Genomic DNA, 26,931 nt, shown 5'->3' on the forward strand with positions numbered 1-26,931 from the left:
GAACAATAAACGAGAAATTATAAAAATGAAGAATAATTTTAATCGGATCTTAAAGTAACACGGTGTGGGGTTGTGGACTGGATTCATCTTGAAATCTTAACATGAATTAATCCGAATTGGCAGGCTCTTGTGAGTACGAAAATGAATATTCGGGGTTGATAAAAGACGATAAATGTCTTTATCAGCTGAGAGCTTCTCAGGGTTTTATTTACTATGTAGGAAAGTGTTTTGACTAACAAGCAGAGCATGAAAATAATATTTTGTGGCCTGCTTTATAGAGATGTCTTGATTGTAATCCAGATAACAAGAAATCTGACCCGCGGTAAAAGCTACAAACTGGGTTTCTCACTCTGTTTTTGTTACAGACTGTCTGTGTGTGTAGTAATTAAAAATTCATGTAACACTAATCTACATTATAACCAGATCAGCAGGTCCGTTCGAAACTTGGCTAGGTTTGTATGAACTTATCTCAAACTTGTTTAACGTCTAGAGGGATATAAAATGAGAGAATCAGAAATGTAAGTAGGCAGAGTTACGAAACTAAGGAATGGAAATACAACTATAATAATGAATATAACAAAGGGATTCTTTTATATGTACAAAAAACTTAGAGGTCCAGAAAAGATGAGAACTGGTTTGCGGAGCAGACAAGAATTTCAAGGACTACACATCCTTCCCGTCTCTGAAGTGTTTAAAGTTGCTTTGAAATTGTCCGAAAAATACTATAACATTCTTCGTGTAAAAATAACCAAAGCTTTTAAAATATTTTCATTATTTAATCAGGACACAAAACATTGACAGAGAAAGAAACTTTTATGACCCATTTTCCTTTGACGCATAAGTTTAGGCACTAAAAGACTGGATTCCTGAATTTATTAACTGCAACTATCACTTTGGCTGCAGGACCTATACGTTCAACGCCGCTAATACCAAAGCCCGCCATTGGACATGGTCATGAAGCAGTTCCAGACACTTCCAACTTCTTTTCGGTCTTCCAAGTATACGTTTTCCAAGAGGTAATCCCATCTTAACTTAAGGCCCTGGCAGTTTTGCAGGACGCCATGTTCTCACCGCGTCAGCCTGGTATCCCCTGAGACATATAAGCGAAAAGTTAAAAAGATCCTTTTCCATGCAACGACGCAGAGAAATTAGTAAGAAGCTAATACTTATATACGGGCGGGAGTGACTGACAGTATTTTGGTATTCAACGTCGATGATTGATTATTTACAGTTCTGTATCGGTCGAAGAAGTTAATTGGCATCTAACGAGGTGAGTTAAGAATATTATTAATATTAAGGGATGGGACAGGAATCGCTTGTAGCAGTTTATAACATAGTGTCCCGGGATTCCGGCGTATATTGAGAAAAAACAACTTTATAGTCAAATGTTAAATAAATAATGGACTGGAAAGGATAAGGAAGGAAGTTTGACTGAATATACTGTCTCGGAATTTGTTTGAAAGAGCAGCGGAAAACCACGAAAACCATCAGTCAGCATATCTTGTCTCTGGGCCGAGATTTGAACCTGAGACTTCCGGAATACGAACGAGTGAGAAACTACCCTATCGTGACATTCAATAAGAAGGAAGGAAACAGGGAAGGAAGAATGAAAAGTAAAGAAATAAGCAGTCCGGATGAAACAGTGGCCCCGGGGGTGGGGAAATTGCGGAATCAGCGAAGCAAAATGAATTTCGGTGTTAACACGATCCTGTTTGTGTTACGTGTTAGGAACTTCCCTGACAAGTTCTGTGATTAAACTCGAGTGCAGAGTCTTATTGAAGAGAGAGGGCCGTGGTCTCTTGCGTCTAGAAGCCAGGTCACCTCGTGGCAGCAGCATTGCAAAGGAGGGCCCGTCTCCTGCCGTGACCTGTATCAGTGATCACTGGGCCTGCTCTGCTTAACACAGCACGTGCGCTTTGCGACTGTAAAGGTGCCGTGTTTCAGCATGACTCAAGGGCGAACACAGAACATACGGAAGAAAGTCGAAGTGACCAGAATGTTTTAGTTTATTGTCGGATGCGTAAGATATTTAAACATCAAATGAGGAGAGACAGATTTCAGTATACGCTAAAAAGAACACCTTCCTATATCAGGTTGTATTCACTTTAAATGACTGGGGGAATCAGGATCATAGCAAGTCTCCCAAGAGTTCAACCAGGAAGGTTTCCGCTGTCAATAGCTCAGAGTCTGTGTTGTCGAAAGAGAGGATGATTAATGAATTGGCAACGACTGTAATCTTGAGACTTGCAAGGAATGCAGAGAGTCCGTAGCGTTAAAGGCAGGGTTAACCCAGAACTTGATGGCTAATGGCGCTGATGTATCTCTTCCACTGTTCTCGTCTTATTTTATTTCTAGTTGAATAATTTAAAGTGAAGAATATCGGAAGCTAATGACAGGTCGAGACAGAACGAGTTGCTCTTCGTTCTGATAAAATGAATGCATTGCGTCTGTTCTCACAGCCTCGGCCTAACCTAGGTTGACCCCAGATTCCGAACGGTTTCCGTGAGCTCTAAGTTAACCTACTCTTCTTCCCTTATTGCGATGTTTTATACGATTCATTGCCTCATTCCACAGTTCTAATTTATTACCTTGTTCAGTTTCTTTCTTTGTCCGCGTATTCTTGTTGCATCGCTTCCTTTCTTATGTTTTGTGAGTTTATTTTTTCGTCATTCATGAGTTTATTACTTAACAAATGTGAACTGCTGCTTAAATTTTATTGTACAGTTATATTTTTCGTTCGGTGTCAGTTTAATAAATCAAGTTATTTAGCTGACATTGAGTATTATTTTTCTAGACAAGTATCCGGATATACCGCTATTTCTCCTGTATAGAAGTTTTAAAAAAATAAAGCATTGTTCTTCTTACATATATTAATTTTAGTCAATTATGTTTTATTGTGTGACTGTGGATTCATATCCTCGTATATTTAACAGTAATATAAAATCTACTTTGGAAACGAAATAGTTATCGTAATAATGTACCAGTTGGTGACAGAGACCTATTTTCAAATGGGTTTTTGCCAACTTATTATTCTAGTTCTCGATGTTGGTCTTCTGGGTATCAGCCCCGTTTGTGCTTGTGGTTAGATACCAATATTTCGGAGAAACATACTGCCTTAATCTTCGGGGCTGAAGACCAACATAAACATTTTCACCGTCGGAGAAACCTCAGATCTCATATTATACTAGTTTAATGAATCGAACATGTGTTGAGAAATATGTATTTCTGCCAATTATTTTTAGAGCTGTATACACCGAACTTTACGTTCTGAAACTGTAACTTCTGCCATGAGTTTTCTAGTTGAATGCATCGATCAGGTTATCACAGAGCGTTAAAGCAATATTTCCTTCCATTTATTACAGTGGGGAGAATTAATAAGTATTTTTAGTATAAAATATTGCGCACGTTCTAAGTTTACAGCAATCTGATAAGTGCAAACAAGAAACTCTCCAAGGAAAACTGCATTTTCTCGTATATGATTCTGTTTTGCGTTGTCTCTTGGTGACTTGGTACGAACAGAATCAAGGAAAGTGTACAAATTGCGAGATTATTAATGAACCAATTATATAATGCTCCTTGGTTTTCGCTCTTTGTCTCTCCCTGATACACACAGACTGCTAGCCTCAGCAAAATGTACCCATGCAGCATCAATCTATACTTCTGGCCGACCGACATCTGAATATACCCTCGTACCCTACGTGCTGGAATTTGGATTCAGCATACAATTAGTCATATACCGCAGGGTCATATATAAGCCTTTATTCTTCAGTTTTCTTGTTATACTTCTGTCCGTGCTTTTATTTTGTTTTAATCTTGTTCAATGTTTTGTAACTATAAAACTTGACCTGAAATTCCGAACGGTTTCATTGCAGTTAGCATAGCGCAAAAGTTTACAGCAGAACGGCCAGCTGCTTGGGGATTCAGGACAGTGTTTGCAACCTCGGCGAAGATATTTGACGCATCTAAACATCAGCATCCATTGGACCTTTGCGAACATCAGTTTATATAAATAATAGATAAACTCTGAACAAATTCAGCTGTGTACAAACGCCTCTTGATATAATTCTAACAATATTAGTATTTTTATTTTATTTTATTTTCTTCTGTGTACCTTCCAGAGGCAACCTGTGTAGTTACTTCCGATTCAGTCCAACTTTTTCAAGTCTACCAAAATTTATAATCCATTAAAATTATTCTGGTTACTTCTGTCTGCTACCCTGCTCATTATAGGCTTGCCTCAAGGCATCTTGATTGTTATATGACGTGATTGGTGAGAATTTGCGACCAATTTGGCATGGGTCGTAGGCTATATCAAGTATTGTAACGTGTTGTAACTTACAGCTTAATGTCCTCATGCGTGTTTATGTCGAGCGTTTTCGAGCCTATATAATGTGTGTGTCGTTTATTGTTATCGTCATTATCATCACCATCACTGATACCGGAGGTTTAGCTGCAATGCGAATTTGTGAGAAAAACATTTATTTTGCCGACATGATGAGTGAGTTTATTTTAATTTCCCTCGGTTCCTCTTGGATAATGCCCTCCTGGTTATGTACTACAACAACGAAGGCGTTTTGTATCACACAGAAGATTAAATTTTATTTCGGAATAACATTATTTTGAAATCAATTAAATCGTTCTGTAATTGTTTTGTCGACGTTATAAATTTGTGACTCTCCTTGGTTTTTATTCAAATTGTATTTAATAAATTTTATGTCCTCTCTTGATGACCAGGGAAAACTGAATTAATAAAGTGACTTACTACAAGTTAGACGATCAGTATTTGTTTCGCCATGGTAACAGGACCCGCCAAGCTCGCACCTACTCTGTAGACCTGCCGCGTTTCCTGTCAGATACGCGCCCAATTCTCTTTCCCTGGTTGTAAATTGATCTGTGTTCCTTCAAGAGCCAAAGACTAGTGAACGTGTTTTCCTCAGCATCTCCTCTGGGCATTTATTATGCGGTGCTTAAGAGCAGGGGTAACTGTACCCTTCTACATTTATATTCCAACTTACAGAATTATAAATGTGTATATACTGAGAGATCTTGTTTCTGACCCGAAAAGAAAACAACTTCCTTGGTGACAGAACTTGAACCGCTGAGGTGAAAAGGACGCTGTCATGCCAACATAAATTCCTGTTTTAATGTGGTCCCCGTAAGACCTCTCCAGCAACCCTGGCTCTGAGGAATGAGGAAGGATTTGTCATTTTGTGATTGGTGGGGATGGAATGTTCGCCTCAATAGTAGCGGGATAGCTTAATCACACAAAACTCTTATACCGCAGCCAACATTCTGTAGCATGTATCCGTTCTGGGGTTCTCACAGCGGTGAAGATGTCAGTGTTGGTCTTCTGGGTTGTATCGCCTTGTGGACTTCATCCTCAGCATTTTTATCCGAAACGTTGGCACTTACCTGCAGATCCACACGGTGTTACAACCCAAATGACCAACACTAGCATCCGCTTACCATGTTCGGCGGACAGAGAATTGTGCTTTAATTATTTTTAGCAATTTTGAATTTAATAACGTCATATAAACCACAAGGTACAACAATATATTCATTATTATATAACGAGATTAAGGCCAGTGAATTATTTACATTGATCTCGTTACATAAGACGATGTTTCGGTCCTCATCAGCTGTACAAACATTATCGTATATTCATATATTCGATCACTTACATTTGTTTTTATAACGATCATATAATTCTAGGTAATAAAATCCAAAGTATTAAGAATCTAACTTAAATTACATCCAGATCTGATGATGATGTTCCGGGTTTCAATTCCGTGCAGACTTATATAAACAGAGACCACTCCATCTTTAGGTCAGCACTGAAGATGGAGACAGCACCTTCCTTCGCAACGTATAAACCGTAATATTTTTTTGTAATTTGACAACATGCTGTCCGTGAATTTTGTAAAATGCTATTAAATAATAATAAAAACACATTCACTTGTGAAAAATACATTTTGTTCAAGGCAATGCCTCAGTCGCCCGTTTCTCAGTTCAGTGTATTTTAACGCATTGAAAAAAGAACGCCGAACTGCGTACATCAGCAGCTGCATCGAGTTTCAGCTAAAATGCGAGTAATAAAACAAATAGTCTGCGCTCTTGAAGTAATAAATTTCAGCTTCAGTTCCTTAGTCTGAAAGAGAGTAATGAAGCTTAGAGTTCTATTAAAGTGCAATTTAAAACTGCGGTAGTCATACTAATTTCTGTGGAACGTGGTTTGTCCTGTTACATTTATTCTGAAAGAAACTATCGAGTTTCTTTATGTACATTTTTCATGCAATTTACGCGGTTATAATAAAAGCGCTATAAAATTAGCAATGACGAGATTTATGTTGTAGACACGCTGTTAGTTGCATTTAATTGCGAGCGATTGTGCATTTATATTCAGGTTTCAGAATCAGCTTTCTCTTCAGTCTGCAATGATCCTGTAGGAATTTATTCTATATGTAATTTCTGTTTTATGTTCAGATCATGTATTCGCCTTCGTATGTTTCACAACAACGATCGAATTACTCTGCAGTGCTGTTGAATTGACAACGCCTCAAGTGTAGGTAGAAACTCACTTCCTTTTCAAGTGTTTGTGGTTATGTTTTTATAACACTTTGACCCTTCAAGTAGGGAAGATACGCTGAAGTGAAATCAAAATTGTCATTTGGTGGACTGACCGCTTTTTATATGCACATATGTATCTGTAACCGTGAAAACGAGTTGTGAGTTCTTGTGAACACGGTAATGAATGTAAGGATGCCATAAAAGGTGGTGAATTTCTTGAACAGGTGAGCGAATATTAGTTTCTCAAGAAGGACTCTGCTCCTTGCAGTTACAGCTAACAGAAGTCTGATTTTTATCTTTGTTATCGTATTTTTGTCTGCTTTAAAGTACAAACAAGCCGAAATATTTATGCCCGTGAGTGGTATCTGCAAAGAAATTACTCGTTCAAGTAGTCTAGTACTTCTAACTTCGACCTAGACAAAAATGCCATCACTGGCGTATTCCAAGTGAGGAACTCCTCGTTGGCGTTTGTCAGCTGTCCAAGGAAGATTCATTTTATCTTATTGTTTCTCAACGAAAGTAATACTCTTTTTTTAAAATGTTAGCCGGAATAACACGGCTGACATGAACGTTTCGCCCCTTAATATAATAAATTGTTCTTGTTATCCCTGTAGAACAATTATAAGTAGTGCAGATGTTTCGCGTTTAATTGGAAGGGTTTCCCGAGTGAAAGATTCCGACCACAAGTTGCACTCATGCAGTTAAATACATAACCACAACCGTGAAATACCATTCACGTTCTCAGGAAAATCACTGTGTTTTTTTATGTGCAAGCTGTTATGTTCTGACTTCGAAACTGCTCATGTACGTTCAGTTTTACAGGATCCATTTGGAAGCAAAACTTTTTATGTATCACTTCTTACTGAACGCAATCCATCAAGTTGAAAATGGAGGTTAATGCTGTGGGAAATGTAATCTATTTTATTGATAGTTATAGTATGTAACTACAATAGCAACAATAAATGACCTTCAAAGGGATTATAACAATGGACAACGGAACTGGGTAGTCTGACCGCCAGCGGTCTCTGCTGTCTGTCTGAGCTGGGATTCAATTGAGAGGGCACGGGACATTAACCACGGTCAATCGAGTTTGCTTCATGGACTGCGGCAACCGAAGAACAAATCGGCTACCTCATATAAAAACCCATGAGAATTACAGTAAAACCAGTTAGTTAATGTCTTAACATAAATCGATTATTCATGACGTAAAAGGAAATCAGTTTTGATTTTGTTACAGGGGTTATATTTTAATAAAATTTGGAGAAAGCATAATTTCCAGATGCTATCTTTATGACTTTCACATTTATGAAATGAAGACGCGATGCTTAACACATTCTTATGCCTGGTACATAAATACTCTCATTTATGGAGAGAAAAAAAAATCGGGAGGTCTCAGGTTTAAATCTCAGCCCAGAGGTTGGTTATCTTGACTGAGGTATTTGTGAGTTTCCTCAGTACTTCCAGTCAAATTCCGGGATATTATCTTAAAATAGGTCACTGCTGCTTTCCTCGTATCCTTTCCAATTACGCTACCCTACTTCAGAAAGCTCGACAATTTCTTGGCCTTATCAGTTCAGCTCAGATCCTAAAATGTCTTGAAGGTCTTTTTAAAGCTGTCCTACCACATTGCAGGATCTTTCTTGGTCAGTTAGTATTTATTTAAGTGACACAGAACTTCCCCTTCAAGAAACCCGAAATTGCTTCATTGTGATCATAAAAGTTCGCCGTTGGACCCATCCTGAGCTATATAAATCCAGTGTTACAATTAAAGCAACTAATTAAGCATGCACAACTAATTAAGTAAGCATGCATTTAAAATGTGAGGTTTAGACAGCAACTTTGAGTTTAACGGGCAACGACCTTGCGAGAGTGTGGTTACTGGAGCGGAAGGCGAGGAGAGGTTCCTGCCCGTTAACTGCAACTGCTCCGGAGAGAGGCTGAGACACCCCCCGCCCCCACCACACCTCTCACCGCTGCCCCTTTCTGAAATCACTCCAGCATGGTCAAGGGCTCTGCAACTACTTTTTATTAAGGTAATGAGTGGTTACAGCTTTCTTATGGCGCCTTATTAATGTAATTGGTTTTATTTCAACCTTAAAAAAATTATATTTATATTTAGAATAGCAGAGTACCCGCAGTTTTGCTGCCACAAAATTTCACAAGTTTTATTGCCCGAAAGCTTACCGTATGTCTCATAAATTTGTTCGTATCGTTGAATATTATATAAAATTATTACTATTATTATTGTTGTTGTTGTTGTTGTCGTCGTCTGAGGATTACTGTCTACCTGTGACTGGTGTTTTATATACAATGTGACCTCTGATGATGATAATGATAATGTTATGGAACAGGTTTGCAAGTTAAGTCCTTCCTTTTCCGTCCTGAAATGTCTAAAGCATATTTAGCAAACATAGGATTTATAACGAAGGAGACAAGTGTTCGAATAAACAGCGCAGTTGATTTATAACGTAGTAAAAATACCACTGTGGATTGATTTAATTCTCCCCCAGACATCTGAAGTAAAATAATAAAATTTGAGACACGCCACTGTTTTGTCATTCATATAAAAAGATTGTACATGTCATGTTTTCAAAAAAAAACTCTTCGTTGGCTGCATGGGTTTGTAGGACACAATGCGATGCTGTGTTATAAATGGAATCGCTGGATTTGTGACAGTTTTTACAGGGATGATGACGAGGTGTGTGCCAATCGGTCATAGCCCCCGATGTGTCAGTGACATGATACAGTCATGACCGAGGTTCTCACAACCATGACAACGGTTGTGTTTGGCAACGTTCCGGTCTCATCTCTGATGTCTTCCATGAGCTTGCTCCAGCGTTTGTTAATGTACGAAAGGATTCACATGTTAATTACATAACATTTTAATATTATTCTCCAATGACCGCCTTAATCTCACATTTGTATTCAAACGCGAGGTTTCCAGAATGCGATTAACGTCGACAACTGTTCATATTCTTCTCTCATAGCTCGAGAGAGTTAGAGTTGGCAACACTTCATTGCCCATTTCAAACAGAAATCCTTTCAAAGAGAAGTGATCGCACCTGAAGTGTGAATAACCCTTGCTTCTTATTTCTCCGTCCTTCACATGAACTGAGTGCTCATGCAACCTTGACCCTGATCCCAGGGTCGCTGTGGAACAAAGTAGACTGCAGTTCCTTTTGTGATACCTCATTTGATGTTAAGACTGCAATACCTTGAACAGGGTCGTGTCCAGGTGCATGTGTCCTTTACGTTCATCATCAGGAGAATGATGGTAGAAGCGTTGATGATCTGTGAAACAAATAACCTCAATATAAGAAGGAGGTGAATGTTCAGCTTCACGCTATGGTTCCTTTGTCCCCTGTACCCATTGGATATGAGAATGGATGGGCCCCAGAGCCGGTCTGGACATGATGGCGAAGGGAAACATTCTTTTGATGCTTGTCGTCAGGCCCTTAACGAGTCATAGAGACAGACTACATGTAAGCACATACAAGTAATTATAGTGACATGTTAGAAGCTTCGGTAAAAGATTCTTTACTAAGAAAAATGTCGGGTATCTTTAAAACTCAGTTGATGAGATTAACTAGTCCTATATCACAGGAAAACGAACACTTGTTGTAAAACATCTCTCTGGTTTAAATGATCTCATATGTTCTAGTGATTTGAGATCTTTTTATAATTGGCCACCTCTTGTAATATAATGTGGTGGTCACTGAACCGATCACAGATGAGTATGAAAACTGAAGTTAAAGAGTATGGATGTACTTTTTAATGCCTTACGGACATTAGTTGTAGTCTTTATAAAGGTAAATAGATGGCAGGTGGGAATGACTTTATCGGTAGCCAACCGTGGCTTCAACACGAGATCTTACTCAAGCCTTCGTTTGCGTGTCTGTAATCAAGAAAAATGTGCACTCCCCCTTCCTCGCTTGGGTTTTGTTTGCTCCGTAGGTTATTAAACTAAAAATGGCCATGATCTGTGTTTGAAAGTAATACCCTACTATTAATATCAAGGGCTGTCAATTTAGGAAATGCGCGGATATCCTAACAGTTCTGGCCTTTGGGCTTCGAAATGGTTTGGAAATTTCCTAGATACGGATTTATACTCAGTCACTTCACAAATTCTGGGCTTCAAGGGACGTGTCCGTTGATGTTGCTTGGTCGTAATGAGAATTGAAATGGGTCGACAGATTTTAGTATCAAATTTCGTTGAAACCCATTCAGTGGTTCCCGGGTTATTGCATGCGGATAGACAGACAAGCGTGATGAAACTAATAGGCGCCTTGCACTTTGTAGTTCTGAACGCGCCTAAAAATCTTATCGGTGTTCCACCCAAGCCTCAATCAGGCTACGTTCCGAATACAGCAAATGGAATTGATTTGAACATTTTTAACTGATATTAAAAAAAGACCTCATATTTTAGCGACGAACCTCGATGTCCGCTGCCAATAGCGTTTCTTTGTTCGTAACTCTGCCAGATTTTCAGTCGCCACGGAGAAGTAGCACAGACTTCTGAAATTGGCTCCCACTGTCAGTGAACTTCTCAACTGACCTAATTAAGTTTACTTCCTGCTAAGTCACATCTCACTGCCATATTTCAGCAGTTGTTCTGAACGGGTAAACGAAATAAACGAATGTTTCAGCGGCTATTTTTATCGCTCCAAGTTCAGTTTTCCGCGTGTCTTCTGTTTTGAGGCTAAGGTCGTGGTGGTTCTATCATGCTGCAGAACGTGTTCTAGCGAAGGTGAATTTCCGTGTGGAATAGGTACAAACAGGCACTTGGAGAGGCTGTTCCTGAATCTATCAGGTTGCTTTCAAAACCGTTCAATTATCAGAGTAAAAATACTACAATCCCAATTTTAATCTTTACTTTTATTCTTCTGAGGATAATATTTTGACCTAAGGACGACATGAGGATGGAGAGGTTACTATAATTTGCACTCTTCAACAATTTTTATTTGCATGATTAAATCAAGGAGGGTGAGATGGCGTCGGATATAGCACGCAAGGCGGAAATGATAAATAAACAAAAAGTTCTGATTGTAAAGTCTAGAGGGAAGAGATTACTCGGAAGACGTAAAAGCAGATGGAGGATAATATTAAAATGTATCTTACGGAAATATAATGATAGAATGATAGGTGCGATCTCAAGCTGTCACGGCGGCGAGTATGAAGATGTCTTCTGGGGTACTGTGCCGTGTAGTCTGGTAGAAACTTACCGACGTTTCAGAGGTGCTAACTGCTTCTGTTATGAAGACGAATATTGAAATTTATATTCGTTTTTTACCTGGGACTACAAGAGAGCCTTCAGACACAGAATTCACCCCCCCCCCCAGAATCTACGTATCTGTCACCATTTTGTATACAAAGGAATACAGGCTTTTTCATAATCCAAAATGTATAGAAATTGTCATTGTATTCTGTGTTAAAAACACACATAGATGTCCAAGATGTGGCCGGCTTTTAATCGAAAAGTCTTCATTCACTAATAGCTGTTATCAGTGCGTTCAGAATTAAATTTATTATAAATAATACACGTACTGCGCCGTGGTTTACATATCTCTTTTATCCATTCACTTCACCCTTTGGCAGAGTTCATTTACCTGTCCACCCACTGCAATCGCGGTGCGGGGTTCGTGGTAGATGGACGAGTCTTGCGAGCGCATACTTTTGTCTGAGAGAGAACAAGATTGAGATCTAAAACAATAGCATCATCGATTGACGGTAACAGTACCACAATTTTGAACAAGTAAAAGTTGTAGTATTCTGATTGAATGAGGATAATCGATCTCGGAGCCCAGAATCGGTTCGAGGACGTTCGAAACAGGATCCACGCGATGTTTGGTGTTTGTGTTCCCTTGGATCGTTTATCATTTTCACGAAATATCGGTTGAATGATCAACGCGATAGCAATTTTCGGTCGTACAGTGTCAGTTGGTTCGTGAGTACTGGCCACCAACGAAGTGGTACGTAATTACATCGGCCGCTGTTCCTACGTTGAAATTAATAATTAGGTTTTCTGCGAACTCACTAAAGCACGCACTGTACAGAAGCCGAAGGTTTCCAAAGTAACACTCTTCGTCCTTGTTTTTATAACTTCATAGGAAGGAAAATCTTTATTAAGATCATTCTTATGTGATAACATGTTCCTTTCACTCTGTGGTTTTAAATTACAATCGGTAGATTAGCAGCTTACCTGTCTGTAATATATTATCATAAAAAGTAACGTGTTCATTTTGCACCAATGTCCGAATTTTTTTAGGAACGTAAACAAGACTGCGAGTGGGCCTTTATTTTATTAATACTCAAGAGTTTGAAGAAAAATTGTTACCTTATGCTGTAGCAGGGTTTTTTTTTGTGGTTGCAATAATTATATGATTTGTTCTTGTACTGTTGTTTCAGTGCTTGGCTTTTATTGGTCTTCTGTGGCTGTTGTTAAACACACGAATAAATTAATTGAACTTAATTATTACATTCCATTGAATAGTACGTCCTGAACATAATGAATCCACTCATAACCGTAATTATGGAGGCAGCAAGTACCTCTGAAACGTCGGTAAACTTGTATCAGACTACACGGAGAAGGGTTTCAGAAGACATTCATCTTTAAATTGAATCCAGTTTATTTAAAGTCTTTTATAATCCTTTGGTCGGTAATTTTCTGTGGTGCTGTGGCGTTGGATCAACAGGTTCTAGTATTTGCTATTCCCCACCGAATTCTGTACAGCAACTTGCTAGAGTTTAGCCCTTCATAAGAGGAATCCTAGATGGATGTTTACCGTTAACGATCTGCAATTAGCTCTCATAGAAAACAGCGCTGCGGTTTTAAGGAACTGCTCCTATTTGATGAGGTAATTAACTGAAGTTACAGTCTGATAAATGTTCCAGTACAAGCAAGTAATTAAAAATGAAGATGAGTTTTCACCCGCGCGTTTGGATCGTCACATAAGGATCCAAAAGGTTTGCGACCGGTTGTTCAAGAATTAGGTTCCTGTCTCTAGAGTACCTGCTAATTACACATGACAATGTTTCAGTTTTGTGTGCAGATACAGGCTGCTAGGCTGTGTGCTTTGGTTTGGAGTTGTAATTGCATTTTCCTTAGACGGGGCATCTTATCGGTATCAAATAACACGAACAATAATAAAAACAATATAAAAAATAAGAATAAGAACAACATAAAATGTTCACATCTTCACAATCCAATTTAAATATGTTTTATTTCGATCATCTTTTCTTTAGTGATAATAGTGACTGCCTGTTAAGAAGTTTGTCCTTCGGTGTTATTAAAACCTGATCATTTTGTTTCCCCCATTTGAGTTAGGGTCTACACATTGTCCATTTTCATAACGATACTAGGATAAAATCGAGTGGTTAGCAGTTTTATTAATATTCTGTGGGTGCCAAGTTCAAATCTCGGCCCGGAGAGCGGCTATATTGACTTTTTCATAGCTTTCCTCAGTCCCTCCATACAAATACCAGATTAATGAGGTCACATCTTTTCACATCCTTTCCTATTCATGTAATTATTGTTCTATCAGTGGTCGATGTATGATATGCGTAATAGAAAGCGTCTTTAAACAAATCAAAAATAATAAAAATTACAATTTATGTCTGACGCAGTTTTCTGTTCATCGATTTTTATGCGTCCTGTTGTAACCATTCCGCAATTCTTTCCACGCCCTGGGCCATTAATTCTGCTCTGCGTAAAGGGCCCTGATGATGAACCGTCCCTCATAAATTGGATCTCAGTAGCGACACATGAAAGCCTCATAACGGCTTTCACTGTCTTGAAATAATTAATAACAGAAATAAAACATGTCTATAGTTCATTAATGTAAGCTGCATAATCCTGCAGAAGTTTTATTTACAGTCCTTAATCAGACAAAAGTTTGATTTCATGGATCAGAAATCAGACCACAACAAGGTCTTTACTTAAAGTGACTGACTAAGTAGATGCGTGGGACAAAGTTGATTCTGGGGATGTTACTACAGGAAAAAATAGTCACAGTAAATTTTAATTCTAATATAAATATATTCTCTTTATTAAAATGTTGACATTCTTTGAGACACACTATACTTCATGGAGTTAAGACAGTTGGAGGACTCACTCACAGCGAGATAATGGTGCTAACTGGTGATGGTAGGTCGAGAATTTGATCTGCAGGCGATGTCTTGATGAAATTCAGTCGCGTGACCCGTTCCTGGAGATCCTCATCGAGATGGGAGTAGCATTTGAGGACTGACTTGAATCAGGCAGGCGCTCCCTTCTTGCTTACTTGAGTGGCAGTGCTTGGACAATGCTAGTTGTCTGTACGGGGGCGTACGATTTGGACAGCTGCCTACCAAATCACCATGCATAGAGGTCGACAGGTCAACGTTCTACATGCAACAAAAGAATGGCCTTATATATCGTCTCTAATAGTCAGGGAATACATTACCTTTCACTTAGGAATAGCCAAGTATTGTATAATTCTAAGGATTAAATATAACAAACTATAATTTTATGTAGTTCAAAGTTTAGTTTAAGTTTGTAGAATCAAGAAACAAAAACAGTGACAACAAATTTGATGACGTATTTTTTATGTGACATTTTATTGGGAATATATTTAACCCTTTGAAGCAGAAACTCTCCTAAGTAAATTTTAAGAATTTAGTCCGTACCTCAAAGAAAACATCATTTCTCCATTACAAAGATGAATTGGTTAACGCTGTGTGTAGAATTATACGAAGAGTTTAATCAAAACCATATACGTAAAACTGATTACATTTATTGATTTTACTACTTACAGACCGTAATGGGGTTTGTGCCATTATTCAGTTTCTGGAATTTCCAGAACGTTATTGACACAGTCCTTTGTCATCTGCGCCTGGGGTAAGTACCCCGCTAGCTCCTGTCTTCAGCTTCTGAATTGAGAGGGATTGGAGGAAATACATAATGTGAAACTTCGCTGTTAGTTCCCGTTACCTATGATCGTGAGGTATTTAAATAAAAATTATTCAAATGTGCAGCGCATGTAACAAGCCTGGAAAAACGTGAAATACATACAGTGTTCAAGTTGGCAAAACTCCGGGACTATAGTGTAACCTAGGCGTAGGATGTAGTGCAGTCTAATATTTAAATACAAACTGACCCGAAAAGATTTATACACACATTTTGCTAATGTTAATCATGGGAACATTTATTGCGATGACATTTGTTAAGTATAGATCGCACTAGGTTTTCCTCTTAAGCACAACACACGGAGATGCACAACAAGGTTAATATTTAGTATCGTGTGTGTACATGTTTTTGGGGCATTCTGTAAGTCTCAGAGAAATTTATTATGAGTGCATGGTCTCGATTTAAGATGATCTGTAGGAGCGCTAGTAATGAAATTTATTGATGACTGTTTTATAATTTTGGGAATTTCTTGACAAACTGAATGACATCTACCGCTTAAGGAAGTTATTGTAGGCACAGTAGACTTAGTTGGTTGGTTGTTTGAATTTTTTGTTACTTAACTTGTTTGTTAATTAGTTAGCTAGTTGTATGATTAGTTAGTTGATTACTGAGATAGGTACCTAGTTACGTAGGAATGTCTAAAGTTAGTTGGTTTGTTAATTAGTTAGTAGAATCTGTGTGCAGCTGTAGCATTTCTTGTCTAGTGTCATGTGTTCGCTACTTCGGTAAATGTTTGTTTTGAAAAACTACGAACGACAAGAACTTGCCTGCACAACGGTTATCACGTATGGTGATACGTGAAGTGGTTTACTTTTGTTCTGCAGGTAAATCTATTTTTTCCACATCTGACGTGACTTGTGTTCCATGTTCATATCACAACGAAGGCTGCTGAAAAATTATAGTCGAAATACAGCTACATTTCCTGTAGTAGTTAAAAATGAGAAATGAATCACCAAATTGCATAATTGTATTTATAATTAATGCTAATCCTGCCATATAACTTAGATTGAAGCATCTTAAGGAAATCCTGCTTCGTATTTCTTTCCAAGGAACAGAATGCCGTTGACTAAGACAGAACTTTTGAAGGAAATTGTTTTTGCGGGTGAAGATATTCTCGTACACGTAACCTCATTAACTAGATTCTCTAGGAACTCGTTCTTGTATTTACTAACTCCGGTTGCCAGTAAGTTGTTAGGAGATTTGTCAGTTCATATAAAAAAGGCAGAATTTGCGTGTGCTGTGATGTCATCGCATTTGTTTGCAGACTTCGCTGTGCTCGCTCGCGACTCGTCCTGTCCCCGCATCTGCCCTCAACCAACAACTCCGGGTGGTGGAGACCCCGTGTGTGGCTCAGACGGAGTCATCTACCCCAGTCTCTGCGAAATGAAGAAGAAGACATGTGGGAAAGGTAGGCTGATGAACTCACCCAGCATAGTAAGATTTGAGGTTTTCATGGAGGTGATTACGAAGATGGCTGTCTTATGGTTTGTAGCGCCGTGTACCTCTGAAACGTCGGTAAACTTCTACTAGATGACACGGCTCTAAAACCCGGAAGACAACCATCTTCGCCCAGTATAAATGAAATTGAATGGGCCTTTGATAGTAAAATGACCGGCTCTGGACTACAGAGGGTCGATTCCCGGCAGAACGTCGACACTCTTCACCAAGAGTCCAGACCAGCACAGTAGCCTTTTCTGCTTAGTATTCTTAGAAGAATCTTGATGTGTAAGGGATCTTCAGGAAGTCTCATGAAGAAGTACTGAAGGCACGGTGTCTGACAGTTAAGTTGCAGGATTACATTTGAAGAATGGAAGGTAAAAAGTATGTCATACTAAGCTTAATATTAAAGAACAAAACAACAGGTACAAAGTATTTAAGAAAACCCCTCTAAGGAGACTGACGGATCCGTTATAAAAATGTTGAGAGGCCTAACTTTTGATGCTAAAGAAGAATTATAAGAAGAGGCAAAATACTGCGGCTTCATTCTCTTTTCATGGCCAAACCATTGTAATAATTGATTTTCTATTTCCATAAGAAATTTTGGATTCCAGCTTCTTCTCTAAAGAGTTAATTTATGATTATGAATCTACAAAATGCAAAATGTCAGGTTAATACTTATATCTGTTACTGTTTCTTACATATTCTATTATCACTTCAATTCTCTAGGAGTACGACTGGCATCAGATTCCGGACTGTGCATGAGATCAGCTGGTGCTCATTGCGAACATCGGTGTGGCAAGGATAGAGACCCAGTTTGTGGCACTGATGGTAGAACTTACCTCAACAGGTGCATGTTACAAGTCGAGATTTGCAGGTACGTTAATCTGGCCTGCCTTGTACAAATGTTTTTGAAATTTTTTAGAAATTTTAGAATGGTAATATAATTCTTCACAGACAGAAACATTTCAGGCACTGCTCAGAGCCACGATTCCAAAACTTCATGTAACCCTTCCTTTAAAATTCAGAATAATCTCTCGTCTAAAATAATTGTTTTCAATAATTTGTATTTTATGTCCGATTTTCTCCTTCCAGACATTTAGTTGACCTACATCTTTCCATCTGCGACTTCTGACCAATAATATACACTCTTTTTCTTGACAGAGTTGGAATTCAGATGTCACATCTGGGGTCCTGCAACAATATATCGGCACATCGTGAGAACTGCCCTGTATCATGTGACCAGGCTCCCGTTGATGGTCCTATTTGTGGCTCCGATGGCAATGTTTACAAGAACACATGTCAGATGAAACTGCTAACTTGTGGGTGAGTTTTGTATCACTGGACAACGAAGCAAAACTCTGTTTTCTTGTCTCAGTGAATGAAGGCGAATGTTACAGCAAAAGGAGATGTAGACTGAAGTTGAACATTGCGTTATATGGATGCTTCTTTGACTTCAGTTGAATATCTTAGCGATACAGATAAGTTATGAAGAAGTGTCCTTTCTCAGTTCAGAAGAATCAAATCTTCTGTTGCTCTAATTAGGAAATATATCGCAGTTACGTTATTTCAATTTACCTCAGAAAGGCAGTATGTTCCTCCAAAATGTTGGTATTTACTTATAAGTTTAAATGGTTTTGTAATTCAGAAGAACATCAGCGTCATCTTTCAAGTTAACATCTTTGTTTTAGAAAATTAAATTTCTTTGAAATGAAGATCATGAAGTTTGATTTTGCAGGCAAGGTGTAGTCCGCACGTCCAAGAAATACTGCCAGACGACCCGCCATTGCCGTGAGTCATGTTGGCGAGTGGCAAAACCAACTTGTGGATCAGATGGCAAGATCTATAGCAATTCTTGCCGAATGAAATCTAAGAATTGTGGGTTAGTCATCACATTATATCACATTGTTATCTATTATTTTGCTGGAGTAACTAGTTGAAGTATCAAACGTAAGAGTGGCCCACAGTTAGTTTTGAAACTAAATTTTGATTTCCTTTTGTAAAATGAACTGTGTACCTTGACAAAGTTTGCAGCTATCTCGTGTTTTGATTCTTCAGTTTTCTGATATTGCTTAGTGTATCATACAATGTCCCTCAGAAAGTGAACCACGGATAGTCTGATTTGATGTCCTTTTGACAAATTTAATGTAGACCTCCAATGCGAGATTAATTTAAATTGAAGCTTTTAGGTGAACAGACAGATAAGAGCTCACTATACTGTGTTTATGCGATACATAGAGGTGCTTGTACACTGACATATATTCTAAATGCTACGAGTTCCGCATGACAGCTATGACACGACTGCTGATAATTGTTATGTAATTGTGTCCATAGGAAGCATGTGTTTGAAGTTCCAATGTCTTTTTGTGTCTCTCATGAACGGAATGCAAATGGAAATGGCTGTCCTCTTAATTGTGAAGGTGAAGATGAAAGCTTGACTTGTGGTTCTGATGGCAACATCTATCGCAATGAGTGTGAGCTTAAGATGCTCAATTGTGGGTAAGTAGTAGTCAGATTAACTTACTTACTGCAGACATCTTTAGCACAAAGATTGCAGTCTTCTGGGTTGTTGCGCTGTGTAGTCTGGTCGACGTTTCAGAGGTCATGCTTCCTCTGTCATCAGGGCAGTATGATCTCTGAAACGTTGGTAAACATCTACCAGACTACGCGGCGCAACAACCCAGAAGACAGAAATCTTCATATTCACCGCCCTGATGACGGAGGCAGTATGACCTCTGAAAAGTTGGTTAACATCGACCAGACTACACAGCGCAACAACCCAGAAGACAACCATCTACAAATAATTGCACAGTTTGAGACTTGAGGTTTTAACAGTAGTGATGATCTTGTGGGTTGTGACAAAGTGTAGTCTTGTTGGCGGCCACCAGTGATTTGGAAGAAATGTTCTGAAGATGGAGGCAACATAGTCCTCTGAAAAATTGGCAACCACCTATGAGACTACATAGCATCACAACCCAGAAGACCTGAAATTACATTTTTAGTTTGATATTCTTTCTGTGACTTTATTGTGGTAAGTTAGTATCTGACCCCATAATATTTTATTTCGTGTGATATTTCTCTATTACCAAATTCACATTTTAAATTCTTTTATTGCTTGTTAATAGGGCACAGGCTTCAAAGCGCAGGGTACAACCAGTAGATTTTGAAAAGTGTCGTAACAAATTCAACAAGTGTAATAAGATCCAGAAATGTACGAGAGAAGTGGATCCAGTCTGTGGTACAGATGCACACACTTACATCAACAAGTGTCTCTTGCAGGTTGCTGCTTGTTTGTAAGTATTGTACTTTTGAGTTTATGGTCTTTAATGAAAATAAGGTTACAGAAACAACATGCATATTTATAAAATGAGAAGACTACATAGTATATGGCGCAACAACTCAGAAGTCGACTGTCTAAACTCACGTCATTGTGAAAATCTCATATCATTGGTGATTAAGAATGACACTTTTGATTGCAGGAAGGGAATTCAGCTGGCTCATGTTGGAAACTGCACTACACTGGAAGAAGATGATTTCTGCCCAAACAGTTGCCCAGAAGATGAAGATGCACCTGTATGTGGTTCAGATGGAAATGCCTACCGGTAAAGCAATTTCTGTTAAATTTTGTTCTTACAGTCATCAAACCATGACATAAAAGGAGGAAAGAATTTTTGTAAGTTCAAGGTAAAAGACAAGAGTATGGACTAGATGACTGGAGTTTGATCCCTGGCCAGGGCAAAGGATTTGATGTTATGAATTAAACATAATAAATAATTGAGATGTAATTAAAAATATTGTTGTTGCAATTGATTCCAGAAGTTTCAAGTTGTCAGGATGATTTACACAAGAAATGTAAATGACTTGGTTGGAAAATCATATGTGTAAAAATTTCTTATGAGACCTAGTCAGATATGTGGATGATACTGACATTGGAATCGGTGAAAAAGTAAAAATGTGAATTGACTTGAACTGGCTTAAATCGGATCCACTGGTGCCCCGTTTGGTGATCATCATGAACATTTGGGTGCACCATCTGTTAAAGGAAGACACTGTACATGTAGTTGGTTAAATCTGAGTTCACACATCTCTTTTCTTGCAGATCATTGTGTGAAATGAAAAAGGAGACATGTGGCCAGAAAGTAGTTGCTGTTCCTTCGCAACACTGCCGCACTACTGCCCAGTGCAATGAAGTGTGTGGTGCTGAACGCCAGTTTGTCTGTGGCTCTGACAATAAGTTTTACCGCAATGAGTGTGAAATGAGAAGAGATAATTGTGGGTTAGTAGGTGGAGCCATAAAGCTCTTTATTACTGCTGTACTCTGAACATAAATTTATTTTGTTAAATTCTTTTGTTTTATAGAAATAATATTTGTATAAACATATCACTAGCCTTGTATTTTGTGCCTGTACAAAACATTAGAAGTCTGATATGATATATTTGAAGCCATACAACTCATTTTGAAGTTTTAAACATCTTTTACTGTCTCATTGCTTCAGAGAGCTCGATATGCTTAATGTAAGGAAATATAGTGTATCAGAGGTGTTTAAATTGACTTATCTGGTGACAACAGGATTCAGAGTGGTGCAGCAGAGTTTTAACACTTCTGTATTCCACAGTTTATAATTTGTTATGATATTTAAGCCAGAAAACTGATGGGCTGCATACTATGCTGTGGCTACAATGCGCTGTAAGTCAGGGATTCTCAACACAATAAGATGCATCCTAATTCTTGATTTGACATTCTTTATTATCCTTTGCAGTTGCTTACAGTGAGAGGTACTGCCAGATACTAACAACATTAACAAAGATTGTTGTGTTCTGGGTTGTTGCATTGTATAACCTGATGATATGGGAGGTAGTGAACATTTCTGAAACATTGATCAATATTTACTAGACTACAATGCACAACGTCCCACAAGACAGCCCTGTTCATACTTGTCACTGTGAGAACCTGAAATCTTTACAACAAAGTTTGTGTATTGATATTAAGAAACTATTTTGTATTATACATTGTGACACAGTATTACAGATAATGAACGCCTTTGTGGCCACAGGTTTAGAACATGTGCTGCAGCAGATGTTGGTATCTGGTGTTTAATGCTTGCCACTCACCTCTGTCTTGTGTTAAGATTAGGAATATGTAAAATTTTATCACCCCTTCCCCATGCTCCCTTGTTGGCATTTGTGACCGAACAAATAGAATATTATACATTATTTATGTGTGAAATTAAATTGTAATAACACCTTTTAAATATTTTTGAACTTTGTTCCCAGGAAGCACATCTTTGTGGTACCCATGAAGCGTTGCCTGACGGGGTTCATGTTCCGTGGCTGCCAGAAGATTTGTGAAAATTACTACGATCCCATCTGTGGAACAGATGGCAAGACATACTCTAACGACTGCTTCCTGGATCTGGAAAATTGCAGGTCGCGATCACTTGTATCCAAGAAACATCATGGGCAGTGTGGTCAACCTGTCACAGAAGCTAAAAATTACCTGTATTAATGAAATGAGTGGATAAACAATATTATTCAACACATGGACCAGGACTGTTACACACCTGAATAATTGGTCATCTGAACTAATTCTTGTGAGTTTCTTAAGGAACAGAGTTTTTTTCAGGACCTATTAGTGAGCAGTATATATGTCTGTCCATGAATCAGTTACATATATTGTTCCAGATGATGTTTAATTTTCCATCATAATTCCTATTGACATCTGTGTTAGTTCATGAGGTGAAGCAATACTAGCACCATTTTCTGTTGTGGTACATTGATAGATATTTTATAGCCATTGACATTGATTGTGTTTTCCTATAGAAAAATTAAAATAAATATTAAAACCTTGTAAATCATGTTACTTAAATAAGTGTGGTTAAGTAGCTGCCTTATTCATACAAGAAACTGAAGTTTTATACAGACACTTATTTTAAAGCTTAAAACATCATGAACTATTTAGCATAAATATAAAGACATGTAATAATTGCTCTAAGAATAGATGTAGCCAGAATGACATGAATAAGTAAATCTGAAATTGTCCAATGACAGATGATAAAGGTGGGAGTGGGAGGTTAGGAAGATGCTTCTGAAATCAGCTCTTTTTAAATTCATGTGCTGAATTATTTTGTTAATGATATTGTAACCTGAAAATATATATTCAAATAACAAAACTATTAGAATAGATTTTTCTGAATAGTTGTGTTTAGCTTCTATAACTTTGAATACATAAATTTGGTTTTGTCAAGAAGTTGTTTAAGTTCCTGAAAAATCCCTTTCATAAATATGGTCTCTGCTGACAGGATCTTTTGAATATATGATTATCATAGTTTTTTTGTCTTTTTTGATGAAGCAAGTGGAAAGCCTAGAATATATTGTTATGTTTGTGGTGTTTGTTGTTTAATATATTCATTCATTAAAACAGAAATGCTGAAATCTGTTATACAAAAATTCATGTCACTGAATAAACTGTAAAGATTTGCAGTAGTTCAGGGTTTTATCTTTAGTGTAAATGATTGTGCAGATGGCAGTTTTAATTTTTGAGCCTCATTGTTTATAAAAAAATAGAAAAGGATATTTTCTGTGTCTGCATTTAGTTTTGAATAACATTTTTGTGCAGATCTTCTGAAACATGTGAAGATGTTAAGCCACCAGATTTGTAAAAGGATTATGTACAGAGTTTAGTCAAAAAGTTCAAAGTTTGGAAATAAGATTTGACATATGGTTACTTGATTGAAATAGTTGGACAAGTACCTTAGCATCTTTGATAATTTCACAAACTGTAAAGAGTAATTGATGAGTTTCTTATTTTGGTATCCAACCATCTATTTTAAAGAGAGACAGTTTTTTCTTAAGTATTTTTCTTACTGAAATTTATTCTTTGTTGTTTCATGTTAAATAGTGTTGATTACAGCAATTGCAGAAATGTACTTGATTTTCAAATGCCAAGATAAACAAGAATAAAACCAGGTATGTGCCAGTAGAGGTGATAGTTGAAACACATATATTGGAGAATAGAAAATGGGGGTCAATAGAGTTATTTCGTCATCTATCACTTCGTCACCTTATTGGAATCCAGTCTTACTATCTGAACTTAATACGATTGCCACCTTCCTTCACCACCATATAAAAATATAATCTTTTTTTGTAGAATGCAAAATAATTTTCCATGACTTTGGATTTTCTTTATTGTCATGTGTGTATACATTATTGTGTGTGTGTGATGTTAGCTTAATACAATGTGTATTTATTTATTATACCTATGTTTGTGATCAGTAGTTGTTAGTAAAGTCATGTTACACATGTACAATGTACTTGCTGTGCTGGTAGATATTTTTACCATATATTTAAAGAGCATAGTGTATGTTTCATTTGAAGCTGTATTTATTAAGATTTTATAATAAAACAAAGCTCATAAGTACCATACACTGTTTTACTTACACATAAAAGTTTCTTTGAATTGACTTATCCAGTTTAAAATTAATATTTGTATCTCATATTTAACCAACCTTATTTACCTTTTTATGCTGGAAATTATGTCTGTCTTCTTATAACTTTATAACCAACCATCATAGATGCTTGCTACCTTAATCATCATTGCAGACAGTAGAAGTTTCATAAGTCCTCCAGTAAATGCTGTGGAAGGGTAGGAAGACCGTAAATTGGGCAGCTTCATTCAACATCCCTTTTAGTTCATTATTCAGTAATCAATCGACGCTATGTAATCTGAGCGACTGAAAATCTCATAGAAAATACAGTAGATTCTGGTTAATATGGCCATCATTTAATCGGGGCATCCATTTATTTGGGGAAAATCTTAAAGAACAAACCTTTTTAACTCTTTACGCGGAACTTGCATAATTGGGACAGCCGTGGAATTGGGCCAAAGTGTTCTAGTTCAGACGTGTCCCAATTTATCAGAATCTAATATATTACATAAATTGCGCCATTAAGTTGGTAGCAGTGCACAGCATCCTGAGATCTGTTGGTAATTACTTAAACTACAAGCACATTCTAGTCAATAATTCTATCATCCGATGGCGTTGACATCTGTATTGACGGTGTAATGTAGTTAATGGTGGTCGGTATTTACATCTGAGTCGAAACGGTTTACAAATTTATCAAGACGGTTTGTTCATACGTTTATTTTTAATATTTGTAACTGTTTACGAAGTTCTATTGATTTCGATTATTCACGTGAACGTCTCTCTATATAAGTGAGTCAAGGAACTCACCTGCTTGTGCAAACTGTTATCTAACCCCTTACTGCTACCTGTTCAAAGTGGTAAGTGTTATGCTATTTTGCAAATGCCAAATCAGTGCATCATTAAACTGATTTCAGACAGCTTGTGATACGTGAAGTTACGAGATTGTTTTAAAAACTTTTAGCCGCTGTTATATTTGATAACTGTGGCCATGACAAACTGTTTTGGAGGAAACAGATTTCCAGAATATTAGCTTAAATTTAGGCAATAACGGAAATTTCATCATCTTCGTTGCCACCGCCGTTGTTTTTGTTGTTACAGTACCGTTGCATTGTATTGCACTTGTTTTGGGGGTTTAATAACATCACAAATGACATGACTTGACATGTAGACCAATAGCACTAGTACCAGAACATTTTCGTAGGGTAAAGCAACCAGGACTTGAAGCTGACAACTCGCTTTCTTCTAATGGATAGGTTTTGAATGCCCACACATGTATAGAAAATAATATGATTTATTTACTTTCCATAGAGCCTTCATAGGCTTAAGCTGGGATGCAGAATATGTTATAGCATGGGGTGGTCCATAGTTAAGCAGGAGGGACAACTTTGCCTTTACCTGAGGATGGTTATACAATCGGCGTAAACGTGTTACTCTATAACACAAAAAGTACTATTATTATAACAATGTTAAAATTATACTTTTTTATTTGCATGATGGAAGAATGTATTATAATTTCCGAAGGTAACCCTGCAACATAATGCTGGAATGTAATAGCTGTAATTTCTTTGTCTTTGATTTAAGTGATATAGTTCCAAATGTATGTTCCAGTGGTGTCTGTAGAGATAAAGCATCTGAATGATTTTTAGTAACATGTACTTAATGACTTTTCATGTTAAAAAAAGATGACAATTTGTAGCTGTTGTACATTATTATGAATTGTATTTGTTTTGAGGTATGAGTAATTAATTTATGTTCTCTTTATAGATTCATATGTTACATCTGAAGAAGAGTGTTCACTGCGCCAGTTTCATGCCCATGGTAAGAAGAAGCATTATTTTGGATCTGATAATACAGTATGAAAACACCCAAACTGAAAAATTTATAATCCGTACATGTTGATAACTTTTTACTTGTGACTTTAATGAATATAAGTTTCAGGTCATCACAGCTTATGAAGGGTTCTTTACATTTGTATCACATTTTTAGTATTTTAGTCTGTTACAGACATCTTGTATAACAAATGTATGTGAGCAATGTATCAATCACTGCAGTTAACTCAGTGGTATTTTGTTTATATCTGGTGTGAAGGAAGAGTGATTAGTCCTTGTATTTCTGGGAAAACCATTTCTAGTGTAATATTATTTTTGTGATGTTCACGTGGCAATTGCTTCCAAAAATGTATTTATCCCTTAAGTATGTAGTTATCATGGTGCATTAATAGGTTAAAATTAATTATTGTGAATGAAATCTACAGACTATAATACTTCCATAACCTAATTGCAGAATATAAAAGTGACCAGACTGTCGAATGACCCAAATCAAACACGTACTCTTATACTGCAAGTATTGCATATAAAGTTTTATCAGAATTGGTGAAAAAACACAGAATATACGAAGAAGAATTTAATTAGGTCCACATGTAAAGTGGCTCTTAAAATGATAGAAACTAAACCAAAATGGAAGTGGCTAGTGTTTAGGTTAGAAGTGTAACGTTTTTGATCGAAATCGGTCAGGCAGTTTGGACGCTATTAATTGCGGACGGATAGACAGACGGACGCG

The 26,931-nt window shown here is 37.4% G+C and overlaps 2 protein-coding genes across 5 annotated transcripts in view; both read left to right on the plus strand.

The window, feature by feature from the left end:
• Positions 1–24,365, plus strand: part of LOC110833271 (agrin) — a 62,817-nt gene extending 38,452 nt beyond the window's left edge. For all 4 annotated transcript variants that reach the window (XM_022071107.2, XM_022071110.2, XM_022071109.2 and 1 more), the window contains 9 exons: positions 16,776–16,919; positions 17,678–17,825; positions 18,113–18,274; positions 18,687–18,830; positions 19,283–19,447; positions 20,074–20,241; positions 20,428–20,550; positions 21,048–21,224; positions 22,223–24,365. In XM_022071107.2, coding sequence (XP_021926799.1) covers positions 16,776–16,919; positions 17,678–17,825; positions 18,113–18,274; positions 18,687–18,830; positions 19,283–19,447; positions 20,074–20,241; positions 20,428–20,550; positions 21,048–21,224; positions 22,223–22,454 — 1,463 coding nt within the window. In that variant the 3' untranslated portion in view covers positions 22,455–24,365. The remainder of the gene's footprint in view (positions 1–16,775; positions 16,920–17,677; positions 17,826–18,112; positions 18,275–18,686; positions 18,831–19,282; positions 19,448–20,073; positions 20,242–20,427; positions 20,551–21,047; positions 21,225–22,222) is intronic.
• Positions 24,366–24,988: 623 nt separating this feature from the next.
• Positions 24,989–26,931, plus strand: part of Fak (protein tyrosine kinase 2 Fak) — a 93,935-nt gene continuing 91,992 nt past the window's right edge. The window contains exons 1-2 of the mRNA XM_022071100.1: positions 24,989–25,229; positions 26,137–26,190. The gene's annotated coding sequence lies outside the window, so the exon portion shown is untranslated. The remainder of the gene's footprint in view (positions 25,230–26,136; positions 26,191–26,931) is intronic.

The sequence above is a fragment of the Zootermopsis nevadensis genome, unplaced genomic scaffold (genome assembly GCF_977971745.1).
Source record: "Zootermopsis nevadensis isolate Lab colony 2312 unplaced genomic scaffold, Znev_1.0 Znev_ptg000004l, whole genome shotgun sequence".
Classification (NCBI taxonomy): Eukaryota; Metazoa; Arthropoda; class Insecta; order Blattodea; family Termopsidae; genus Zootermopsis; species Zootermopsis nevadensis.